The 26,465-nt window shown below is 43.0% G+C and overlaps 1 protein-coding gene across 5 annotated transcripts in view; it reads left to right on the top strand.

The window, feature by feature from the left end:
* Nucleotides 1-26,465, top strand: part of SLCO1A2 (solute carrier organic anion transporter family member 1A2) — a 41,077-nt gene that overhangs the window by 7,629 nt on the left and 6,983 nt on the right. For 3 of the 5 annotated variants that reach the window (XM_020811334.3, XM_072999734.2, XM_020811333.3), the window contains exons 2-12: nucleotides 2,410-2,517; nucleotides 9,460-9,601; nucleotides 9,965-10,097; nucleotides 12,376-12,488; nucleotides 13,903-14,049; nucleotides 15,988-16,086; nucleotides 16,941-17,174; nucleotides 18,389-18,553; nucleotides 20,918-21,113; nucleotides 23,129-23,294; nucleotides 25,441-25,625. In XM_020811334.3, the coding sequence (XP_020666993.3) occupies nucleotides 2,467-2,517; nucleotides 9,460-9,601; nucleotides 9,965-10,097; nucleotides 12,376-12,488; nucleotides 13,903-14,049; nucleotides 15,988-16,086; nucleotides 16,941-17,174; nucleotides 18,389-18,553; nucleotides 20,918-21,113; nucleotides 23,129-23,294; nucleotides 25,441-25,625 (1,631 nt within the window). In that variant the 5' untranslated portion in view covers nucleotides 2,410-2,466. The remainder of the gene's footprint in view (nucleotides 1-2,409; nucleotides 2,518-9,459; nucleotides 9,602-9,964; nucleotides 10,098-12,375; nucleotides 12,489-13,902; nucleotides 14,050-15,987; nucleotides 16,087-16,940; nucleotides 17,175-18,388; nucleotides 18,554-20,917; nucleotides 21,114-23,128; nucleotides 23,295-25,440; nucleotides 25,626-26,465) is intronic. The other 2 variants (XM_078376423.1, XM_078376422.1) reach the window with 1 other exon arrangement.

The raw sequence follows: 26,465 nt of genomic DNA, 5'->3' as shown, positions 1-26,465 counted from the left end.
TCAGATAGAGGATGGTCTTAAAAATGTCCTGATAGAGAACTACTGAGTGCATGCTGGTGGGTCCATCAGATGGCTAGGACCAAGTCAGGGAGTGGAGCCTTCTGTAAGCCCCAACAGCAGCACAGAGGCTGGGGGAAAAATCCTTCAGGTGCTATAATTACTGTAGATCATGTTGTCCTGCATTCAATACCTCCTAGCAGGAATGGCAGGAACCATTTGGGGACACATAATGACACTTGCTTGACCACCAAAAAAGCAGAGGTGAATAATTCCCCGGTGGTGGGTTTCCAGATTTTAGCTAGGTTTTCCCTTCATTCCCCTTCTGCCTGTTTTTGTAACCAGTTGGTCAAGAACTGATTCTTGCCTCCTTCCCAATCCTTGTCTGCCTCCATATCTGACCAGACCAGATGGGCGGGATATAAATAAATAAATAAATAAATAAATAAATAAATAAATAAATAAATAAATAAACAAACAAACAAACAAACAAACAAACAAACAAACAAACAAACAAACAAACAAATATGGCATCACAGGGGCCACCCTCTGGTCACTATTTTTGGCCCTAAAATGTCAGAAAATAGAATGGTGTTGACCTGGGAATCATATAAAACTGGTAATGAGAGAAAGGCAAGAGGAGATGGGGACGACAGAGGATGAGATGGATGGACAGCGTCACCGAAACGACCAACATGAAATTGACCCAACTCCGGGAGGCAGTGGAAGACAGGAGGGCCTGGCGTGCTCTGTTCCTTGGGGTCACAAGGAGTCAGACACAACTAAACGACTAAACAACAACAATGAGAGAAAGATGGGATCTGAGTCTTTGGATGCATTGCAATAAGCAGGAGAGGGGTTCAAGGAACTCTCCTAGTTTTCAGTGCAACTTAATTTCCAAGCAGATGAGCACAGAATCCATTCATCTTAATGTTTTTGTTACCTAGATAATCACTCACTGCACACTTACTCAAAAAGTAAGACCGACTGACTTCTATGGGGCCACTCTGTAGTAAGTGGGTATAGGATAGTAGCTTAAACATTTTTCTGTGGTGTTACAAATTTTTGGATCACAAGAATTATGTTTGGAAGGATTCTCCAGATTGGTTCCAGTTGCGCTACACCATGAGTTTGTCATATGATAGTTTTACCAATTGGCTTTCAATTTGGTAAGAAACCATTATCACTGAAGAGAATTTCAGAGATGTTTCATCGGTGAAGCCCAGGATTCTTGTGCTTGCTTTATTTATGGTGTAGCTGCAGCTGTATGTCCATACCCTGTCTAATATCTGTGGGATAGCCAGCAGTTTCCCCATCTGCCCATGCTTCAATGAAGGCTCAAGAGAATCTGTCATAGGATAATTCCTCGTACAGGTGTTTTGTTTTCCCCCCAAATCATGAAGTGTGGGCAGCCAGGGAAGCTGCAGAGTGATGAAGAGATAGGTGACAGAAAGAAAAATAAATACATCAATGGGGGACTCTGGACCATCTTTTCAGTAAGCTGAAAAATATTACTATAGGAAATTCTAAAAAGCCTGAGAAGTATCTAGAAAAACCAAAAGCTTTTTTATGGGAAAACAACTTTTTTGGGGGGGGGGGAATTGGATGACACTCATGATATGATTATCACTTCACATTTTCCCTCAGGCTAGATACAACACCATCCTCCCTGATAACTACTGAAGACCAAGAGTTATCATATAAGCATCTGCAGTAGAGTCAAAATGACTCCTCCAGTATTTAACTGTCTCATTAATTTCTTTTTCCCCCCTTACATTCTGAGATGTTTCTTGTTCTTATTTCCCTAGAAACAGGAGGCCACTTTGGAGAATCCCCCTTCCACGTCTCCACCATTTTTGGTCGTTTGCATCCCAGTGCCTTGAAATGAGACACCCTAGAGCAGTGGTTCTCAAACTGGGGTCTCCAGATGTTCTCGAACTGCAATTCCCAGAAGGATTTCTGGGGACCCAAGGTTGGGAACCACTGGTTTAGAAGGCCCTGTGGAGGAAGAGGCAAGAAGAGGCTAAGGAGCTGTTACTATTTACAGTGACTGTGCAAGACCCCAAACGCTTTGGCTTTGAAGAAAAAAGGGGGGAATAAAAATCTGATAACTGCCACTACTGATGTAGTGGAGAAATTGGTAAAATTGTCCCTGCAGTTTCTCTGTCCACAGATAGGGTGGAGCATTTTCGAGAGGCTGTTTGTGGACAGCCAAAGTCCCATCCAAAGTTGAATTTACCTAAGGAGATAAGAACAGCCACTCTGGATTCCACCAAAAGCTGGCTCACCCAGCGTTTTGTTTTCAGAGTGGCCAGCCTGATGCCTACGGAATTCCCATAAGGAGGACATGCTTCTCCATAACAGGTTCTGAAGCTGATCCACGTACTTCTTCCTTGTTTTGCTTCTAAAAAGGATGCGGTGACTGACGCAAATCCCAAGGAGGAATCCGCAGCTGATTCGAAAGGCGACATGAGAGGAGCCAAGAAACGAACGGTGTCCTGTTATATGTCCAAGCTGAAGGTATCAGGATGTTCTAAATCCTTTATCAATGTGAACTCAGTGTAGGCTCAGTGGGGGGGGGGATTCAAGCTCAGTCCCCACCGTCTCCAGGAAAGGCTAGGGAGGAATCCTACCTGAAGCCATGAGGAGCAATCCCAGGTGGTATTGACAGTATGAGGCTGGGTGGAACACAAGTCAGAGTCAGGGTAAAGCAGCTTAACAGGTTGGAAACATCACTTTAGATTTACCCCCATTAAAGTGAAAAACATTTATACTTTGTTCCTAGTAGGACAGTGCTGGTGCAATGGTGGGCTGGGCTTGATGAGCCATAGAGTCCCCTTGAGCTTTGCCGTTCTAAGAGTTAGTTAGGCATCCTTCAGTCTCGAGATACTATGGTAACGTGCTCTGTATGGAGGACTTGGAACACCGTCTAGTGTGGCTGAGGAGGCCAATTCGAGAGTGACAATCCTTTCCACACTGAAGACAAATCCAACCTGTCCCCTGCCAGCTCCCTGATTTTGTTGCTTTTGTGACTTCCTCTTTGCCTCGGCCTGCTGGACAAGGGTCTCTTCAAATTGGGAGAGGCCGTAATGCACCGCCTGCCTCCAGGCTGAACGCTCAGATGTCAGGGTTTCCCATCTGTTGAGGTCTATTCCTAAGGCCTTCAGATCTCACTTGCAGATGTCCTTGTATCATTGCTGTGGTCTCCCTCTGGGGCGCTTTTCCTGCACTAATTCTCCATACAGGATATCCTCGTTCTAAGAGTACAGTATTATTATATGAAACACAAAATCTTGAAATAAATGTTTTGTTTTCAGGTCTGCTGGAAAAATACAGGAAAATAGGATGTGGTTCCCTTTAGTGACATACTCATTTTGCCACTTGAAAATACTTGACAAAATTTACCAACAACCACAGCAACAACTACAACCAAAAAACGAACATTCTGGGTTCCTGCTTTCTGCATTGCTTTTCAGCTTTGTAATATAATGATTGTTGTGGGTTTTTCAGGCTCTTTGGCCCTATTCTGAAGGTTGTTCTTCCTGATGTTTTGCCAGTCTCTGTGGCTGGCATCTTCAGAGGACTGGAGTAGGAATTCTGTCCATGCTCTGGACACTTATTCTGGACAGAGCATGGACACAGAGCATGGACAGAGTTCCTACTCCAGTCCTCTGAAGATGCCGGCCACAGAGACTGGCGAAACGTAAGGAAGAACAACCTTCAGAACATGGCCAAAGAGCCTGAAAAACCCACAACAACCATCAGATCCTGGCCGTGAAAGCCTTCAAAAATACTTTGTAATATAACTGCCTTGTCGTGGCGAAGGGGCTTGAGTAACGCAGAGAAGCTATGGGCTATGCCGTGCAGGGACACCCAAGACGGACAGGACATAGTGGAGAGTTTCGACTAAACGCAATCCACCTGGAGTAGGAAATGGCAAGCCACTCCAGTATCTTTGCCAAGAACGCCCCATGATCAGAAACAAAAGGCTAAAAGATATGACGCTGGAAGATGGGCCCCTCAGGTCGGAAGGCGTCCAACATGCTACTGAGGAAGAGCGGAGGACAAGTACAAGTAGTTCCAGAGCTAATGAAATGGTTGGGCCAAAGCCGAAAGGACGCTCAGCTGTGGACGTGCCTGGAAGTGAAAGGAAAATCCAATGCTGCAAAGAAAAATACTGCATAGGAACCTGGAATGTAAGATCTATGAACGTTGGGAAGCTGGAGGTGGTCAAACAGGAGATGGCAAGAATAAACATCGACATCCTGGGCATCAGTGAACTAAAATGGACAGGAATGGGCGAATTCTGCTCAGATGATTATCATATCTACTATTGTGGGCAAGAATCCCGTAGAAGGAATGGAGTAGCCCTCATAGTCAACAAAAGAGTGGGAAAAGCTGTAATGGGATACAATCTCAAAAATGATAGAATGATGTCAATACGAATCCAAGGCAGACCATTCAACATCACAATAATCCAAGTTTATGCACCAACCAGCATTGCTGAGGAGACTGAAATTGAACAATTCTATGAAGATTTACAACACCTTCTAGAACTGACACCAAAGAAAGATGTTCTTCTCATTCTAGGGGACTGGAATGCTAAAGTAGGGAGCCAAGAGATAAAAGGAACAACAGGGAAGTTTGGCCTTGGAGTTCAGAACGAAGCAGGACAAAGGCTAATAGAGTTTTGTCAAGAGAATAAGCTGGTCATCACAAACACTCTTTTCCAACAACACAAGAGGCGACTCTATACATGGAAATCACCAGATGGGCAATATCGAAATCAGATTGATTATATTCTCTGCAGCCAAAGATGGAGAAGCTCTATACAGTCAGCAAAAACAAGACCTGGAGCTGACTGCGGTTCTGATCATCAGCTTCTCATAGCAAAATTCAAGCTTAGACTGAAGAGATTAGGAAAAACCACTGGGCCACTCAGGTATAATCTAAACCAAATCCCTTATGAATACACAGTGGAAGTAAAGAACAGATTTAAGGAACTAGATTTGGTGGACAGAGTGCCTGAAGAACTTTGGATAGAGGCTCGTAACATTGTCCAGGAGGCAGCAACGAAAACCATCCCAAAGAAAAGGAAATGCAAGAAAGCAAAGTGGCTGTCCAACGAGGCCTTAGAAACAGCAGAGAGGAGAAGGGAAGCAAAATGCAAGGGAGATAGGGAAAGTTACAGAAACTTGAATGCAGACTTCCAAAGAATAGCAAGGAGAGACAAGAGGGCCTTCTTAAATGAACAATGCAAAGAAATAGAGGAAGATAACAGAAAAGGAAAGACCAGAGATCTGTTCAGGAAAATTGGACATATTAGAGGAACATTTTGCGCAAAGATGAACATGATAAAAGACAAAAATGGGAAGGACCTAACAGAAGCAGAAGACGTCAAGACGAGGTGGCAAGAATACACAGAGGAATTATATCAGAAAGATTTGGATATCCCGGACAACCCAGACAATGTAGTTGCTGACCTTGAGCCAGACATCCTGGAGAGCGAAGTCAAGTGGGCCTTAGAAAGCCTGGCTAACAACAAGGCCAGTGGAGGTGATGGCATTCCAGTTGAACTATTTAAAATCTTGAAAGATGATGCTGTTAAGGTGCTACATTCAATATGCCAGCAAGTTTGGAAAACTCAACAGTGGCCAGAGGATTGGAAAAGATCAGTCTACATCCCAATCCCAAAGAACTCCCAGAAGTACAAGCTGGATTCCGAAGAGGCAGAGGAACTCGAGACCAAATTGCTAACTTGCGCTGGATTATGGAGAAAGCCAGAGAGTTCCAGAAAAATATCTACTTCTGCTTCATTGACTATGCGAAAGCCTTTGACTGTGTGGACCACAGCAAGCTATGGCAAGTTCTTAAAGAAATGGGAGTGCCTGACCACTTTATCTGTCTCCTGAGAAACCTATATGTGGGACAGGAAGCAACAGTTAGAACTGGTCATGGAACAACTGAGTGGTTCAAAATTGGGAAAGGAGTACGGCAAGGCTGTATATTGTCCCCCAGCTTATTTAACCTATATGCAGAATACATCATGCGGAAGGCTGGACTGGAAGAAACCCAAGCCGGAATTAAGATTGCCGGAAGAAATATCAACAACCTCCGATATGCAGATGATACCACTCTGATGGCAGAAAGTGAGGAGGAATTAAAGAACCTTGTAATGAGAGTGAAAGAGGAGAGTGCAAAAAACGGTCTGAAACTCAACATCAAAAAAACTAAGATCATGGCCACTGGTCCCATCACCTCCTGGGAAATAGAAGGGGAAGATATGGAGGCAGTGTCAAATTTTATCTTCCTGGGCTCCATGATCACTGCAGATGGAGACAGCAGCCCTGAAATTAAAAGGCGCCTTCTTCTTGGGAGGAAAGCGATGACAAATCTTGACAGCATCTTGAAAAGCAGAGACATCACCTTGCCAACAAAAGTCCGAATAGTCAAAGCTATGGTTTTTCCTGTCGTGATGTATGGAAGTGAGAGCTGGACCATAAAGAAAGCAGACCGCCGAAGAATTGATGCCTTTGAATTGTGGTGCTGGAGGAGGCTCTTGAGAATCCCCTGGACTGCAAGGAGAACAAACCTATCAGTTCTAAAGGAAATCAACCCTGAATGCTCACTTGAAGGACAGATCCTGAAGCTGAGGCTCCAGTACTTTGGCCATCTCATGAGAAGAAAAGAGTCCTTGGAAAAGACCTTGATGTTGGGAAGGTGTGATGGCAGGAGGAGAAGGGGACGACCGAGGATGAGATGGCTGGACAGTGTCTGCGAAGCAACCAACATGAACCTGACACAACTCCGGGAGGCAGTAGAAGACAGGAGGGCCTGGCGTGCTCTGGTCCATGGGGTCACGAAGAGTCGGACACGACTAAACGACTAAACACACACACACAATATAACTTTGGGAGATAATCGCTGTTTTCACCACTGTGTCCACTGTTTTGGATGTAAGTTCCTTGGGACAGGGAGCTGTACCTTCCAGATCACCACCTTATCTTTGTTCCTGAGAAAACTTAGGGTGTTATGGTTGGGAGGAAAGGAATGTGGTTTATCAGCTTTAAGAGGATCATTTTGCCTGTCAAGAAACTTATTTGTAGTGCTTTGGATTGTCACTGGAGAACATGAGGAGAAGGATGCTGAGCTTATTATTATTATTACCATCATTATTTTGCAGGGTGCTGGCTTTACGGTCTGTCCATGGTCCCCAGAGTGGAAATAATGTGATTAAGTGTAAGGTGTACCACATTCCCATACTTAATTCTTTAAATTCCATCTGATATCATTTTTCTCACCTCGTGTAAAGCAGGTCTTTCTCACAGCTTATTATTATGCAAAAAAAGAATGAGGGCGCCATACAGAGAAAACAGGGAAAGGGGGCTTTTCACAAGCACTCCTTTCTCCAAACAAACACGCATTCAACTTCCCAATGAACAACAAGAAGAAAAGAAACTGTCCTAGTTCTAGGTCCGTGGGTGTGTGTGTGCTCTTCTTTCAGGCCAAGGAACCCCATGGGCTAATATCTCTCACCAATGCCAGTGGTGGAAGAGCCAGCTAGAGCAGGATTTGGGAAAACAGCAGATTGAAAGTAAGTCCTACCAGGCAGCATCAGTTCTGAAGAGGATGTCTCTTCAGTCAACAAGCCTGTACAAACAGCCAACGGGGATGAACAAAAGTATGGGAGGAGAAGCACAAGACCACAGAAGAGAGAATCCACGTCATTCACAACAGGGTAGAACCATAAACCCTTCAGCAGGATTTAGCTGTTTTAAAAATAATGAACAACAACAACAAAAAAACTAGGCTCACTTTGGATATTTCCAGCTACAAGTCTTGCTGAAGCAACTCATATGCAGTAGTAGTAAGAGTAGCAGCAGTAGTAACATTAGGAGTAGTAGCTGCTGTCCGGAAACCCGTTGAGCATTCAGGTTTGAGCCACTAAGACCTCAGGTTCTCTCTGTTAGCAGAAACTTGTTCTCAGGGAGATCAGCTGACATTGCTAAATCCCTGTAAGTGGAGACTCCATAACGCAACAGTATATAGTAGGCAATAATGTTGTTTTTTCAAGGCAGAAATGTATTTTGGAAATGAAGAAAGCCCAAAGGACATTCAGGGTTCTCTAGCATCCATGCCCTCCTGCAAGCAAATGGAGGCGGGCTGTTTCCCAACCAGCTGACAACTGTTGCGAAAGAGAAGGTGTGGGGAGCAAGAAGGGGGTGGGAACACTGCGACCTAACAGACTAAAATGGAATGGTCTAACGCCAACATGTAGCTGATAGTTACATTGCAATGCCAGAGGCTGGAGGAGTGATTTCCATGTGAATGGAAGGAATGATCCTATCAACCCCTGTCCTTCCAAACTGTTCCAAAGCGACCCTGTCACTCCTGTAGCTGTACACTGAGTCTTATATCACTGATGCACTAGGATGCACGACATGTGGTTATTTTATTTCTTTGCTTCGCGTTGTATGCATTTGTTTAAAAGCCAAGCACGGTGCAGAGGTGGAGAATTTAGGTCAGTCGTTACAATTCTGTTTGTTTAATTTTTAAAGCCTTCTCTTTCATTGGAAAATCCTGAATCAAGGAATGCTTGGTTGGAACAAGTCTTAGACCCTACCTGCTTCTTCCTTACTCCTCCCTTTATGGGTACAGGTTTCTCCTCCCAGTGTGGTTCATCTGAATTACAAGGTGGATTTGAGATCTTGGAACCGAACCTAGGTCAGTGCCATATGAAGGAATGTGAAAAAACAGTTCCTAGACAAGTCCATCATGCCACCCAGACTTCTCACTCTCACAGGCAAACAATCTGGTTGACTAACTCAATTTATTTCCAATGGTTACTCTTAACCTCTGCCAGAGCCTGGGTAGCCATTTATCAAGGATAATATAACGGCAAATAGTTGACAGTCGGATTCCAAAAGATGGAGAATTAGTGTAGGGAAAGCGCCCCAGAGGGAGACCACAGCTGCGATACAAGGATATCTGCAAGCAGTGGGATCTGAAGGCCTTAGGAATGGACCTCAATGGATGGGAAACCTTGACCTCTGAGCTTTCAGCCTGGAGGCAGGCGTTGCATCATGGCCTCTCCCAATTTGAAGAGACACTTGTTCAGCAGGCTGAGGCAAAGAGGCAGTCCTGAAAGCAGCAAAATCAAGGAGCTGGACAGGGAACAGATTGTATCTGTCTTCACTGTGGAAGGGATTGTCACTCTTGAATTGGTCTTCTCAACCAAACTACGTAGATGCTGTTCCAAGACCTCTATTCAGAGCACGTTACCATAGTCTCTTGAGACTGAAGGATGCCTACACAATAATGGCAAAACGTTTGAATTGCATATCCTACACTGAGCAGAGTCTTGGATGTCAAGGTTTCTCTGAGCTCTGTGGTTTTATCATTCTAACTCACTCTAACAATTTCTTAGCGTTAATCTAATGGGTTTTGCTCATCCCCTTGTAGGTGTTTCTGGTGGCATTATTTTTTGCATACCTGGCCAAGACCATGTCTGGGGCGTACATGAACAGCATGCTCACACAGATTGAAAGGCGGTTCAACATCCCGGCCTCACTGGTTGGAGTTATCAATGGAAGCTTTGAAATCGGTATGCTAGTGAATAAGTTTAGCCATACAGATATAGAGCCCCAAATTCCATCTTAACCTATCTTTTCCTGAAAGGGATGGGACATCCAATTACAGTGATGCCTCGCAAGATTAAAATAATTCATTCCGCGAGTCATTTCGTATTGTGAAAATTTTGTCTTGCGAATTTTCCCATAGGAATGCATTGGGGGGGGGGAATCATCTTGCGAAGCACGGCCATAGAAAAATTCGTTTTGCAAGTCACCAAAAAAATCTCTAATAGCTTTCGTCTTGCGAGTTTTTCATTGCGCGAGACATTCGTCTTGCGAGGTATCACTGTATATTTCTTTGGCTAGATCATATTCTGTGATCTTTCTTTTTATAGGTAACTTGCTGGTGATTGCCTTTGTGAGTTATTTGGGATCCAAACTTCACAGGCCACGCATGATTGCTCTTGGTTGTGCAGTGATGGGTTTGGGATGCTTCTTGATATCACTGCCCCACTTCTTAATGGGAAGGTAGGTCCCATTATCAATGTCAGCACGCTTGCAGTATATGCATGTACCCTACTATCAGAACTTATTGCCCTTTCATTATACAACACCAAATTTGTCAAAGTATGCTCAATGTTTGACACACCCCTGAACACCTTTCAAAACCACAGAGGAAGAATTAAGCAGGGGGAAATGTAGAAGCAATGAGCAAAGGGTCTTTATGAATAACAACTAGAAGTGCATCTTTGTTATAAGGTAGGATATGACTTATTTAACTTATATGTACAATACATCATGCAAAAGGCTGGACTGGATGAATCCCAAGCTGGAATTAAGACTGCCAGAAGAAATATCAACAACCTCAGATATGCAGATGATACCACTCTGATGACAGAAAGTGAGGAGGAATTAAAGAACCTCTTAATGAGGGTGAAAGAGGAGAGAGCAAAAAATGGTCTGAAGCTCAGCATCGAAAAAACTAAGATCATGGCCACTGGCCCCATCACTTCCTGGCAAATAGAAGGGGAAGATACGGAGGCAGTGACAGATTTTACCTTCTTGGGCTCCCTGATCATTGCAGATGGTGACAGCAACCATGAAATTAAAAGACACCTGCTTCTTGGGAGGAAAGCGATGACAAACCTAGACAGCATCTTAGAAAGCAGAAACATCACCTTGCCGACAAAGGTCCGCATCCTCAAAGCTATGTTTTTTCCAGTAGTGATGTATGGAAGTGAGAGCTGGACCACAAAGAAGGCTGACCACCAAAGAATTGATGCTTTTGAATTGTGGTGCTGGAGGAGACTCTTCAGAGTCCCCTGGACTGCAAGGAAAACAAACCTATCCATTCCTAAGGAAATCAACCCTGAGTGCTCACTGGAGGGACAGATCCTGAAGTTGAGGCTCCAATACTTTGGCCATCTCATGAGAAGAGAAGACTCCCTGGAAAAGACCCTGATGTTGGGAAAGTGTGAAGGCAAGAGGAGAAGGGGACGACAGAGACCGGCATGGTTGGACAGGGTCACCGAAGCTACCAACATGAATTTGACACAACTCTGGGAGGCAGCGGAAGACAGAGGGCTTGGCATGCTCTGGTCCATGGGGTCATGAAGAGTCTGACACAACTTAATGACTAAACAACAACACGATATGACTGAAGAAGAAAGTATAATTTCCATTTGGTTTTGATCAATGATTCCCAACCTTAGGTACCCCACATGTTCTTGGACTGCAACTCACAGAATCCTTCACCACCAGCTGTGCTGATCAGGGAACTGCAGTCCAAGAACGTACAGGTTACCCAGGGTAGGGAACCACTGTTTTAGATATTTAAGCCATTTTTAAAATTAATTACAACAACAGCATAATAAAATAATATTTATAAAATTAAAAACAATGATCAGCATTGTTGGTGGTACTGGCAGGACAGTTTTCTTTCCTATTTATTTATTTATTTATTTATTTATTAAAAATATCTGCTGTGTTTCTGATTGAAAAAAAGGAGGGGGGAGACGTAGCAACACCCCTTTCTTTCATCCATCTCAATAATTCTGAGATGACAAATAAATCATGCAGACATGAATCCAGTAAGAGATGAAAATATAGAGGCAGCAATTCTATAGGCTTCTTCCTGTGAGTAAGCTCCACTAAACTGGGGGTGGGGCTTATTTCTAAGTAGACCTGCCCAGAATGGTAACATGAATGATGATGACTTTCCACACATGGATTCCCCTAGGCCATCCTGTCAATTAAAGCTAATGCAACCATTTGCAAAAAGTGGTTTCATGGACCAAAACTAATTGTGTAGTATATTATATTATATTATATTATATTATATTATATTATATTATATTATATTATATTATATTATATTATATTACCTTGGGACTTTGCAGCTTTCAGTTTTCATAGGCTGGCTCTTCTGGCAGGAGGCAGAGTGGGGGAATCAAACAACCAGGTACTTAAACCACTGCATCATCCAGCCAGCCAATAATAACCATGTGCTATCAAGTCAATTCTGACTTATGGTAACCCTTTTCAGGGTTTTCTAGATAGAGAATACTCCAAAGAGGTTTACCATATGTTTCTTCAAGGGAACACCCTGGGACTGTGCAGCTTGCTCAAGGCCACACAGGCTGGTTTTCCTCCCAGGAGGCATGGTGGGGGAGAATCGAACTCCCAACTGTTGCCTCTGCAGCCAGGTACCCAACTCACTGAGCTATCCAGCCAGCTACTGAGGAGCACAAAAGAAAAGAAGGCTGACCACCTCCTGCTTTGTCTTCATTTTATTTTGACTTCACAGGTACCAGTATGAAAACACTGCTTCTTTAGTGGAAAACTCTTCTTCTTCAAGTATGGCTCTCTGCCTTGCAAATCAAAGCCAATTTTCCCTTGCTAGTGAACAGCCCTTAGAAGGTAAGATTCCTGCTATATTTGTTGTCTTTCCTTCTGTTTAACCATAAAAAAATCATAAGAGAAACTCTGTGGGATCAGACTAAAGATTTGTCTAGTTTAGCATTCTGTTTGCACAGTGGCCAAGGAGCTTACCAGCAGGCCGTGAAACTTATAGCAACTTCCCAGTTGTCTTTCCCAGTAAATGACATAGAGAGAGATACACTGCCTCTGATACTGGAGATATTTAGTCACAGTGGTGTGGACTTGCCTGAATGTGTCCAAGTCTGGTTTAATCCCTGGCAGCTATTATTACGTTTTGGGGTCACAAATCATATTCTGTATGAGGTACATCCTTTTATATGTCCCGAATCCCCCAACTAGGAAAAGGGAACCAAGTTCTACTTCACACCATGCCTAATGCACTTTCCTACCACAAGACGTCACAATAATTAGGTCACCCTTTCCTCTTAAAAAAAATCCTCTCCCCACTCTTCCCACTTTCATGATGAACCTAAAAATTCTGCAATCCTTACTCAGATTGATAACAGCTAGGACTCTTGGTCCTTTGTGACATCAAAGCAACTGCATGAGTGATTACATTGACTAAAAATGTGGAAAATGATACAGGATTGGGATGCTGGAATTTGCATTTTTTTCATTGACCACATGTTGTAAAAGCAGATGCGAATCATGCCAGAGTCCTCCCCCATCTGCCACTGGGGCTTCTACTTTCTTTTCCACAGTGGATCCATTTGCATGGGTTCAGGTAGTGTGATTGTTTGAAATGATTAAGAAAAGTGGCAGAGGAGGAAAAGATTCAGCCTAGACAAGCTGGATCTTTGCAAATAATACAAATAATGACATGTTTTCTTTTTTTAAAAAAAAAGCTTGGTGCCAGCACTGTTGTGTTAGAGCACCTAGACAATCCCCCCCAAAAAGAAAAAGAAAAATAGAGAGTGAAATTGCCACTCAGCCCTTATTTACATCTTATTAAGTAGTTCTCCTGCAACCATTTGTCCTGCAGGTGAACTACATTAACAAGCTGCAAACAAGGCTGTTTAGCCAATTTCCTCTCCCTATGTGGCCAGTTAGTGCAAACAGACCCAGGGAAATCTAAATTCCGCAGAGAGACTTCACAGCAAGTGGATTCATATTTCTCCAGCTGTATCAACACATCCTAAGTCAACATGTATAGTTATCTTTTTCTTTGCCCTCCTGGAACTCCATGATTTACTAGGAGATGGGGGCAGCAGAATGATGTGTCATCCTGTTGTAGTTTCATATTGATCCAGTTCAGGCCAACATGTCATTATCTACGGGTATATCAATGCTTCATTACAAATAAATGGAAAGCATTGAAATATTTCATTACCTTGCGAAAGCCTCCATATGGATGTGATATTGATTGTGTGTGTGTGTGTGTGTTTCTTGCTAGAATGTAACAAACAAGCTGGATCCTTGATGTGGGTGTTTGTGATGGTGGGAAACATCATTCGAGGAGTGGGCGAAACTCCCATCACGCCTTTAGGCATTTCATTCGTGGAGGATTTTGCAAGAAGTGAAAATTCTCCCTTCTATATTGGTATGCTTGCAATCAATACTTAAGCGTAGTGTTATGCTTGTTTGTTTTTAAACCAAGATTGAAAAAGTTTCTTACAAATATTTGCAATGCAATTCTATGCATGTTTGTCCAGAAAAAAAAAAATCTCCCTGTATTCACTGTCCTTTGCCTCCAGACAGATGTGCATAGGGCTGCTCTCTTAGTTTCTTTTCACAACATTTCATTTTATTCCCACTTCATCCCCCTCAATTTTTTTGCTTCCAATTTGCATACCATTAATACTCCATGCCCATGGAAATCCCTTTGCTAAATGTAGTAAGTTGCACTTAAGTAGGTCCACTGAATCAGTGGGAGTTTGGTGAGTCCTCCTCCATAAGTTCCTTTGATTCAAATGGTTCTACTTGTAAACATAATTTATAGAAGAGTTGGCTCATCAAATCCTTGACCCTTGCTTTATGTTTGGATGAAAAGTGAGTTACTGGTGAAAAAAAGAAATCAGCTTCTGGGTTTTCCCTTGCTTTGTGTCTCTTTGTGAATGGTAGTGAGTACAAAAGGGTATCCATAGACCAGCCATTCCCAACCTTGGGTGAACCAGGTGTTCTTGGACTGCAATTCCCAGAAGCCCTCATTACCAGCTGTGCTGGTCAGGATTTCTGGGAGTTGCAGTCCAACGCCTGGGTTACCCAAGGTTGAGAATGGCTGTTGTAGACCATCTTGACTGCTGCCATTGGTGTTGTCAACATTTAGGCTGTGCTTTGCAGTGTAAAGCTTGGCATCCTTTTTCCTGCTGGCAACGCAGCCTTGATATTGTGCTGCAATATTGGGCCATTTCCCTGGTAGTTTGAATTGATCATACAGAAGCGCAATAACTCACATTCACAAAATAGGAGGTTATTTAAAGTATTGAATTCTCTTCAAGCTCACCTTAATCAGATTGCCATTCTACTTCTGTCCAACCCATTCTCCCCTCTGGTTTCCCCATGTGTCATCACCAGTTAACATTCTAGACCCTCACTCGGTCCTCCTCACTTGACATTTTTGGACATTTCTCTTTCCCCCCCCTTCTGCATTTTCCCTCCCTCTGAAAATGGTTTTATACTTGTGCAAACCTGGGTGTTTTCTACAACTTAATGATACATCCCTCGTAGGTGTGGTTATTTCTGCCTGGGCTTCTTAATTAAGTTACCAGAACTGGCCACTAGAAGGAGCCATAGACAATGCTATGTACAGTCGTGCCCCGCTTAACGATTACCCTGTATAACGACGAATCCGCTTCAAGACAATGTTTTTTCACTCGCAATTGCAGTCACAAAACAATGTTTTAATGGGCTTTTTTCGCCTCCCGACGATCGGTTCCCTGCCTCGGGAACCGATTCTTCACATTATGATGATCAAAACAGCTGATCATCAGGTTTTCAAAATAGCCACTGGCTGCTCAAAATGGCTCCCCACTGTGTTTTTGGACGGATTCCTTGCTTTACAGGCACCGAAAATGGCCGCCCCATGGAGGATCTTCACTGGACGGTGAATTATTCAGCCCATTGGAACACATTGGACAGTTTTCAATGCATTTCAATAGGCTTTTTTATTTCACTTTACGATGTTTTCACTCTACAGTGATTTTGTTGGAATGAATTAACATTGTCAAGTGAGGCACCACTGTATAGCATTTGCTAGTGAAATATATTTCCACAATGTTATTAACAGGACGGGCCACGAGAGGGAGACAGAGACCATGCTATTAATTCACTATTAAAAATGGCATTTGCTATAATTTGCATTTTTCAGCATCCATGGGGTGGCTTGGAACTGATCCACTGTGGCTATGGGGGTCCTACTGTTTTATTGTTTCAAGGAACACCCCAGAATTGCTGAAGCCAAGTCAAACCAATGCTGGAGAAGAAGCAATATGAAAGTAACTGATTTTATGTACTTTTATCTTTAAAACATCTCCTTTAGGCTGCCTACAGATAGCTACTGTCTTGGGTCCTTTATTGGGCTTAATGATCGGTTCCTATTGTGCCCAGCTGTATGTCGATTTTGGATTCATAGACCTAGGTAATGTGATTGTCAGCATGAATCATTCCAGAAATGGAGTACCCTGTTATTTTGCTGTGAGATACTTACACATTTATTTCTTTCCAGCCAGACATAATAGCACAATAAGACGTTTCCTCTATTTAAACTGTTTTTCCTCTCTCCTTTCTGGCTCCATCTCCCACATCTGTGCGTGTGCTGGGGAAAAAAATTGCTCTTTTGAATGTTGGTATAGCCTTTTCCTAAGAATGGCGTATACCAGTGGTGGTGAACCTTTTTGGGCTCGCGTACCCAAACTGGGTGAACATCAGGAAAAGACCCTGATGTTGGGAAAGTGTGAAGGCAAGAGGAGAAGGGGACGAGAGAGGACGAAATGGTTGGACAGTGTCATTGAAGCGACCAAGATGAATTTGACCCAACTCCGGGAGGCAGTGGAAGAGAGGAGGGCCTGGCATGCTCTGGTCCATGGGGTCACGAAGAGTCGGACACAAAACGACTAAACAACAACAAGCCCAAACTGGGGGGGAAACACACACAAAAAAAACACCAGCGGGTGACGTGCCGCAGCGGTGCAGCGGCAGAACCAGAACTGGCAGTGGAAAGGAGAATCCCAGGCACAGAGGTGCCTCAAGACAAAGAGGTGTCTAAAGTAAAGTAAAGTAAGACCCCACTCTGGATCCACTGCCAGCACCAGCTGCTCTGGATCCACCTGTCGAAGCGCCAGCACTACGACTGCAGCCTCCTTCTCAGGTCTGGCTGTGCGGGAGTCGGAATAGCGAACCGGCAACTTACGGCTCCTGTGCCCGGAGAAAGGTTTGCCATTGCTGGCTTATACCATGGTTCTACTAATCCGCTCCCCATTCATCTGTTCACAGAGGAAGTAACATTAAGTCTCACAGATGCTCGCTGGGTTGGGGCCTGGTGGTTGGGAGTCCTCATATGTGCCGCCGTGAACTTCCTCGTCGCAGTTCCCTTCTGCTTCGTGCCCAAGTCCCTCCCGAAGGAAGGGGAGGAAAAGAGCACTGACATATCACCCAAAGGTACTACGTCATTTCTAGCAACAGAAAATACCAGCCATGCCAAAGTGAATGTCCGTGAAATCGCTAAAGGTAAGCCAAAGCATGGTGTGTGCAGATTGATTGATTGATTGATTGATTGATTGATTGATTGATTGATTGATTGATTGATTGATTGATCGATTTAAATTCTGCCCATCTACCAAATTTCTACTTGAAGGGCTTGTAGAAAAGAGTCAGAGGAAGTTTCCATGCAATTTTGGTGTCTCTAGATGCTGTGGGGGTTATTTTATAGCCAAACAAATTAACAAATAAAAAAATGACTAAACATTCATTGATTTGTAAGTAGAGATGGGGTTATTCGTATTCGTATATGAATATGAATATCCCCGCACAGGTGGCATTAATGAGGGTCTGGCCTCATGGGGCCAAATGGTCCACTCACCGAACCACCACGGACGTGGACCGCGCAATTCTACCTATTGATCCGCAGTGCGCTATCCGCTCACCTGCCAGGGCAGGAGGTGGGAAGATAAGCCTCACTACAAGGTCAAAGAGTGGCGAGTGGATTGCCACCTCTGTGGGGATATTCGTATACGAATACAAATACCCCCATCTCTATTCGTGAGACATTGGGGACATTGATTAATACGAATACAAATCAACAAATTAGTAATTTTTGAATGAATTTGGTTATTCATTTTTAAATTCAAGCCCATCTCTAGTTCTGAATATTGTGGATGCAAAATTACTCACTGAACACTGGGTTAGATTAAGTGAATTTCATGATTTCTTCCAGTTCTTGATGATTTTAAGAGAAAAAACAAGTTCCTTAAAAGCCAGACTGGGAGGCTCCTCTGCCTTAAAGTATCCCATCTGTCCAGTTTTGAAACTTCATGATTCGAGCTGTCCTAGGCCAAAATCTCATGTGGAGGGGATCACCTGTTTTGTACTTAATAAAAAATGTAAATTACGGAAACCAACCCCTATGAAAATTGGTTGAGGGAGTTAGGTGTGCTTAGCCTGGAGAAGAGATGGCTGAGGTATAACATGATGGACATCTTCAGATTATTTAAGGCCTGTTGGAGGATGGCAGAGTCTTCTTCAAGGAAGATTTTAAAATAAAGTTTGAATGACCAGCTATTGGGGATGTTCAGCTGTGGATTTGCCTTTGGGTTGGACTAGATGACCTCCAGGTCCCTTCGTTTCTCTATAATTCTGTGAACCCACGAAGAGATACATAATGTTGCATTTCAAATAACTAGATTCTCTGGCTATGGTTAATTGTTATTTTCTCTGTTTTCCAGATTTCATCCCTTACCTGAAAAGTCTAGTTCACAACCCAATTTATATGCTTTTCTTATGCATCACTGTCATACAGTTCAATGCTTACATTGGGATGATTACTTTTATGCCAAAATATCTGGAGCAGCAGTATGGAATTTCTGCATCTGATGCAATTTTTTCAATAGGTAAAAGAAATGAATGTACATGAGAGAGTGTGGTTATCTGTATGTGTGAAAGTTTGTGAAGGAGTTTATTATAAACATTAGAGCTTATCTAGACAACCATCTATTTTAGACACTGCTGGGATTGCCCCAAACAGCATGGCAGATATATTAGGATTCCCAAAATGCATCTAGAGCAGTGGTCCCCAACTTTTTCTGAACTGTGGACTGGTTGGGGTGTGTGGGGTCTGTGCATGGCAGGGAGCACTCCCTGCATTCACGGGTGGGTGGGGAGTGCGTGCGGGGGGGAGATCTGTCTCCACGGCCCAATCCTGCCAAATCCACAGACTGGCACTGGGCCACAGACCAGGGGTTGGGGACCCCGATCTAGAGGGCAACAGCTGTTCGTATATAGTCTAGAGCATTGGTTCCCAACCTTGGGTCCTCATATGTTCTTGGACTAAAACTCCCAGAAGCCTTCACCACTAGCTGTGCTGGCCAGGATTTCTGGGAATTGTAGTCCAAGAACATATGGGAACTCAAAGTCAGGAATCACTGGTCTAGGGAAAAAGCAAGGAGAAGGGTGGGACAAGGGGAGCAAGAACAAGCAGAGGAAATATGAGTTGGGGGCAGGAAGTGAAAACCAACATGGGAGATATCCACCTACTAGGAAAAAAAGATGGATTTGTTTGGCATGTGGTACTGGAGGAAGCAGGGACGTGGTGGCGCTGTGGGCTAAACCGCAGAAGCCTGTGCTGCAGGGTCAGAAGACCAAGCAGTCGTAAGATCGAATCCACATGACGGAGTGAGCACCCGTCGCTTGTCCCAGCTCCCGACAACCTAGCGGTTCGAAAGCATGCAAATCCAAGTAGATAAATAGGGACCACCTCGGTGGGAAGGTAACAGCGTTCCGTGTCTAAGTCGCACTGGCCATGTGACCACGGAAGATTGTCTTCGGACAAACGCTGGCTCTATGGCTTGGAAACGGGGATGAGCACCGGCCCCTAGAGTTGAACACGACTGGACAAAAATTGTCAAGGGGAACCTTTACCTTTACCTTTACTGGAGGAGAGCTTTGTAGATACCCTGGACTGCCAGAAAGACAAACAAGTGGATCCCAGTTCCAATGGTGCCTGAATTTTCTCTGGAAGTGAAAATGACAAATCTAAGGTTGTCCTACTTTGGGCATTAGATAAGAAGGCAGGATTCTCTAGAAAAGACAATAATGCTGGGAAAGGTGGGAAAGGAGCTGGAGAAGAGGAAGACCAAATAGAAGTTGGATTGAATCCCTTAAGTTTGGAAGACCTGAGCAGAGCTACTGAGGGCAGGGCATTTTGGCGATCACTCAGGCATAGGGTCACCATAAGCAGAGGGAGGCTTGTACTTAACACCAAATAACAACAATAACAAACAAAGCTGTGAAAAATTGTTAAACAATAATTCGCTCCTAATTTACAACTTACTAGTTGTGAAGTTACCTATTCCGCTTTGGCCCTCAGAGGCACAATAATCTGGTCGGGATGGGGGAGAGGTGTTTACAGATGATATCATCATTCCTGATGACCTTGCATTCTGTGTTTTTCAAAACTTGTAATTTTAGAGGTGTGTCTGATTTTGGTTTTTAGATGTGTGATTTTAGATATTCATTATTCAGGATGTTACATTTTAATTTTTATTTTTTTTTAGTTAGTGATCTTAACTTTTATGTTTTATGTGAATTGTAAGCTGTCCTGTGCTCTTGTGAGGATATCAATCAGATAAGATTTATGAATATAGAAATATATAAATTAGCCCGGCACTTCAACCATGAGCTTGTTGATGCTGCTGCAATACCAGCGGTGAGTTTCCACTACAACCCATTTCAGTTTTATAATTAAGGACATCTTTAGGGAGACACCCAATCCAAGCCATTTGGCCTCAGCACCTCCATGATGTCCTCATGGATTCCACCACCTCACTGTCCCTGAATTAGGGATAAAGGCCTTGGTGGGAAGGGCTTATACATGCTTGGAATCTCCATATGATATGGAATTTACATGATCAAGGTTCTCCATCACATGGGAAACTGACACACATACAATACTTAAACATGGGTCGCCAGATGTTCTTGGGCTAAAACTCCTGGAAACTTTACCACTAGCTGTGCTGGCCATGATGTATGGGAGATGTAGTTCAAGAATAACAGATTAAATGTCTGGAAGTTAGAATCCCAAAGGATGCAAGAGGAAGGCTGGTGAGCCACTGAATCACCACATCATAGGTTCTGTTCTCCCCTCACCCAGATTTTCAAATAAGGTCTATTTGAACTGTTTCTGATTTACGACAACATGGGTGAGAAACTTGTTTCCTTTTTATTTTGTTCTTTCATCTCTTGATTTTCCTTTCTAGCTGTTTATAATTTACCAGTTATATGCGCTGGATATTTCTTTGGCAGCCTGATGATGAAAAAATTCAAGATAAGCACGTACAAAGCTGCCCACATTGGCTTTTGGAGTTCTGTGACAGAGTACCTTCTCTATTTCACTGCCTTTTTCCTGGTCTGTAAAAATGCTTCTGTTGCGGGCCTAACTGTCTCCTATGAAGGGTAAGTGTCCAAATCATCTTAGTTCTGGGTTGCTGTCTTACGATATTTCCATAGCCCAAGCATGGTTCCGCAGTTTTATGGCTCGTTTTTCCTTTTTCCCCATTGGATGGCCCCCTGTTTGTTTGTTTGTTTGTTTGTTTGTTTGTTTGTTTGTTTGTTTATTTATTTATTTATTTATTTATTTAGATAGATAGATAGATAGATAGATAGATAGATAGATAGATAGATAGATAGATAGATAGATAGATAGATAGATAGATAGATAGATAGATAGATAGATAGATAGATAGATAGATGGATGGATGGATGGATGGATGGATGGATGGATGGATGGATGGATGGATGGGGTACGATAGGAGATTCCTGTGCTAACTTAGTTTATCGTAATCTGCCACTAAATGTTATGTCACTGGCTTGCTTCTTCGGGCCACTGTTTAGTATAATCATATGACCTCTTCAAAGTGCCAAGCACCAAGCCGTGTACATAAAAGACACAGAATGAACACCGAAAATTAAGAAAAAACAGTATCCTGTACTCACGTTCATCTTGTAGATTTAAAAAATTAGCAACTTGGGTAGTAATGCAGGAAGTCTGGTCTACATAACCAGATATTGATCGAATGATTCTGAAATTTATATGGTGTTGTTGTTGTTGATGATGATGATGATGTTGTTTTGTTCTGTCAAGTCAATTCTGACTTATTGCAACCCTATCCAGGGCTTTCTGGGTAGAGAATACTCAGAAGTGGCTTCCAATCCCTTGTTCTGGGGCCACCCTGGGAGTGTACAGCTTGCCCAAGGCCACACAGGCCATGTAAAAACTGTGGTATGTGAGCATGTGAAAAAGATCCAATAAGCATCCTTCTTGGCAGAGAATTCCCATGAATCTGCCCTGATGTGTTCCTGACAGGAAAATATTGAATCTACCAATAATAAATATTCTATAAACCTGCAGTATTTGAAGAGTTGTTAAATAGGATGCAGGTGGCTCATATGACTCATACACCAACAACACATCATTAGCAGTGGTCATTTGTGTGTTTGAACCCAGAATGAAATCATCCCAGCAGTGTCAGTTTCCAGAAATTAAAGACTTTCACCTGTCCTGTGCCTCCCTCCATCGTTTCCCAGAGACAAAAGGCATTCTATGGGAGTCTTGCGACCTTCAGGGTTGGGTGGGGAATTAGAAATATTTTATTTCTAAAAAATCACTGTGGCTGATTACATCATTAGCCTTCTGCAGTGTAATGTACGACAGCAGGATTCTAGACATTGCCTTGTCCCACACTGTGAAATTTAGTGTTGTGGTGCCCATTAGAAGCTAATGTGTGGTGAGAACCTCTCAAAGTAATTAATTAATTAATTAATTAATTAATTAATTAATTAATTGTTTATTTATTTATTTATTTATTTATTTATTTATTTATTTATTTATTTATTTATTTATTTATTTATTTATTTATTTATTTATTTAACTTATATGCCACCCACTCTAACCAAAGGTCTCTGGGCGGCTTACATTGAAGTTTTTGATTAGCCCTCAATCAGACAGGCAAAAAAAAAACAACAACAACAAAAAAGCTCCGGACGAGAAATGGATTTTAAAAGATTTCTTAAAGATTTCCTAAAGACATGCAGTCTTGTTCTTAAGAAAAACAACTCTTTAAAGGGTGAGTTTTGATTCAGAGCTCAGGAAATCCTGTGCTTTCTCACAGCGAAGCAAGAGAAAGAGTCTGTGTGAGGGGGAGAGACTTCTCTGTTTAGAAAAGCCCTTTATGACATATCCAGTGCCCTGAAGTGAACCACGTGTGAACACGAATTATGAACTCTGGCATTCCTGGGCTAAGTCCAGCCCTCTATAACCATCCTGCCAAGCCACACAAACTTTCAAGATCTTTTGTCCTGCTGTTGTCCTAAAGGGAGCCATGGAGCCCTCCATTTTGAGGACAGCACTGTCTGGCCCTCATTTTCATCCCTTGCCTGTTCCTTTCTTACCTTTGGGGAATATTTTTCAGGATAGATCAACTCTCCTATGTGGAAACAACTTTGTATACTGACTGTAACCGTGGTTGTAACTGCTCCACCAAGCTGTGGGACCCCGTTTGCGGAGACAATGGGATAGCGTATGTTTCAGCGTGTCTTGCGGGGTGCGAAGTATCGAATGGAACTGGAAAACATACAGTAAGCCATATATTTCTGGCAGCATAGAAATACCACTTGGGGTGAGGGGAGCCATAACTAAGCGTTTCTGCTGCAATTTTTCCGGGGGGGCGGGAGTCAAGGCTGCATACTGATGTCTTAGCAGAATTTCCACACATTACTCCTCCACAATGCATCTTTCTGTGTAGATTAAAATAATAAATATGTTTAGGTTTAACAGGGCACATTTTGTTGTTTAGTCATTAAGTCATGTCTGACTCTCTGTGATCCCATGGACCAGAGCGCGCCAGGCCCTCCTGTCTTCCACTGCCTCCCGGAGTTGGGTCAAATTCATGTTGGTTGCTTCAGTGACACTGTCCAACCATCTCATCCTCTGTCATCCCCTCCTCCTCCTGCCTTCAAACTTTCCCAACATCAAGGTCTTTTCCAGGGAGTCTTCTCTTCTCATCAGATGGCCAAAGTATTGGAGCCTCCACTTTAGGATCTGTCCTTCCAGGGAGCACTCAGGGTTGATTTCCTTCAGAATGGATAGGTTTGTTCTCCTTGCAGTTCAGGGGACTCTCCAGAGTCTCCTCCAGCACCACAATTCATAAGCATCAATTCTTTGGTGGTGAGCCTTCTTTATAGTCCAGCTCTCACTTCCATACATTGCTACTGGAAATGACTATGCGGACCTTTGTCGGCAAGGTGATGTCTCTGCTTTTTAAGATGCTGTCAAGGTTTGTCATCACTTTCCTCCCAAGAAGCAGGCGTCTTTTAATTTCGTGGCTGCTCTCACCATCTGCAGTGATCATGGAGCCCAAGAAAGTAAAATCTGTCACTGCCTCCATATCTTCCCCTTCTCTTTGCCAGAAGGTGATGGGACCAGTGGCCATCATCTTGGTTTTTTTGATGTTGAACTTCAGACCATTTTTGCGCTCTCCTCTTTCACCCTCATTACAACGTTCCTTAATTCCTCCTCACTTTCTGCCATCAGAGTGGTATCATCTACATATCAGAGGTTGTTGATATTTCTTCCAGCAATCTTTATTCCGGCTTGGGATTCATCCAGTCCAGCCTTTTGCATGATGCATTCTGCACATAAGTTAAATAAGCTGGGGGACAATATACAGCCTTGTCGTACTCCTTTCCCAATTTTGAACCAATCAGTTGTTCCATGTCCAGTTCTGACTGTTGCTTTCCTGCCCCACATATAGATTTCTCAGGACAGGGCACATTCTCTCCTTGTTCATTTCCTGTGGGTGCCCGTGATCCTGCTTTACCTGCAGACCAGGGATGGGTGAAATAGACATATGTTTACATATTCACCTATTTATTTCACTTCTTTCCCTTGTGACCCTCGTTTCTTCCCAAGCAGGGAGCCCAGGTGGCTTACAAACCTATTAAACAATCGATACAACTAAAACTACAGTACAATGTCTAGAATTTTGTTGGTGCCGCTCTGCCCATGCAAGACGGATGATATTCTGAGCATCATGCCACCTCTTGCAAGCTCTTCATTTTGGCATTGGCTTCCAAGATCACTCACACAACTGGTCGCACACACTGAGGAGGCTGCCAGGGAGGAGGAATTCCCTTTCCCTTCGGTGAACCACTCATTTTTCTGGTCATGTTTCCGACAGCTAGCATTGCCAACCAGCCCTTCTTATCCTTTTCTGAGAGGTCTTACAGTTTCGTTATTTTATTGAGTGATCTTATTGCATTTTAGTGAAAGGTAGTACAAGAATATACTTAAATGAATTAAATTTTAAAATATGAGTTACTGGCACAACATCATAGAGTCCATGGAATGCAACTGTAATTTCCAGCTGGACTTGGGAACGACTTCCCTTATGGTGCAATAGTTAACCTGGCACAATGCCTCATTGACACAGTGGTTAGACTGCAGTATTGCAGTGAAGACTCTGCTCACAACCTTGGGCTCAATTCCAGGCTCAGGAAGCCAGCTCAAGGTTGACTAAACCTTCCTTCATTCCAAGGTTGGTAAATTGAGTAGCCAGCTCACTGAGGGGGCAATATGTGGTCTGCATAATTAAATTGTAAACTGCCCAGAGGGTGCTTTAAGAGTTATGGGGTGGTATATAAGCAGAACGCTTTGCTTCACTCTCAATACGGCTTTCAAATAATTTAAAATTGATACTTTTTCTCTTCTTCTTTTTTTTTGCAGGCACTTAGAAATTGCTCCTGTATTGCATCACCAGGATTTCCATTTGGAAATGGCTCAGCCATCCCAGGCCAGTGTAGTAGAGAAGAAAGCTGTGGAACAATGTTGCACTACTATTTAATTTTGTCCTTAGTCTGCTGTTTAATTTATTCGTTTGGAGCCATGCCAGGTTACATGGTCCTAATAAGGTATTGTTGTTGTTGTTGTTGACGGTGGTGGTGGTCGAGGGAAGTACTAAAAAATTTAAAATCCCCATTGGTTTAGAAAGGTGCATGCATCTCATTTGCTAATTTTTAAAATTTATATTTCTGGTCATAGTATTGTCCCCTTAGTAAGAACCAGGCTATAGAATGTGTGCTGCCTCAAGTGGTGAAGCTTGTCTGTTTTTGACAGCAAATGCCTTTTCATCAACTCTCTATGTTGCATTTAGCATGCTCTGTTTTGTAATTAGTTTTTGCAAGGTAAACACAAACATATTTAACAAGACTGCTAGCTGAGACTTGAATATCTGAGGAAATCATATTGGTGAAAGGTAAAACAGGAGAATGATAGGGAACACGCATCCAATGAATATCTCCTTTGACCGTTAGGTAATATTAATGTTTAAAATGGTTTAGGCAAAAGACAGCCTCTTTTTGTCTTTGATAAGAAGGATCTGTACTCAAGCATCCCAGAGTGCAGGTCACATAATAATGGGATCAAGTTTCAGGAAGCCAGACTTTAGCTGAATGTTAGGAAAAAACCTCTTAACTGTTAGAGCAGTATGACAATGGAACCAATTATCTTGGGAAGGGGTGAGTGCTCCAACACTGGAGACATTCAGGAGAAAATTGGACAGCCATCTGTCAGATCTGCTTTGATTTGGATTCCTGAACCGAGCAGGGGGTTGGACTTGATGGCCTTATAGGCCCCTTCCAGCTCAATTATTTTATGATCTCAAGCAGATACAGTCACATGATTGTACCTGTGTGCCCCTGGCAGTGTGCAATCACCCTTACACAAGCCTCTGAAACATGGAAGTTGAAGGA

Source organism: Pogona vitticeps, chromosome 5 (assembly GCF_051106095.1).
Source record: "Pogona vitticeps strain Pit_001003342236 chromosome 5, PviZW2.1, whole genome shotgun sequence".
Lineage (NCBI taxonomy): Eukaryota > Metazoa > Chordata > Lepidosauria > Squamata > Agamidae > Pogona > Pogona vitticeps.
The sequence above is the reverse complement of the archived record's forward strand: the minus strand, read 5'-3'. Positions and strand labels throughout refer to the sequence as shown.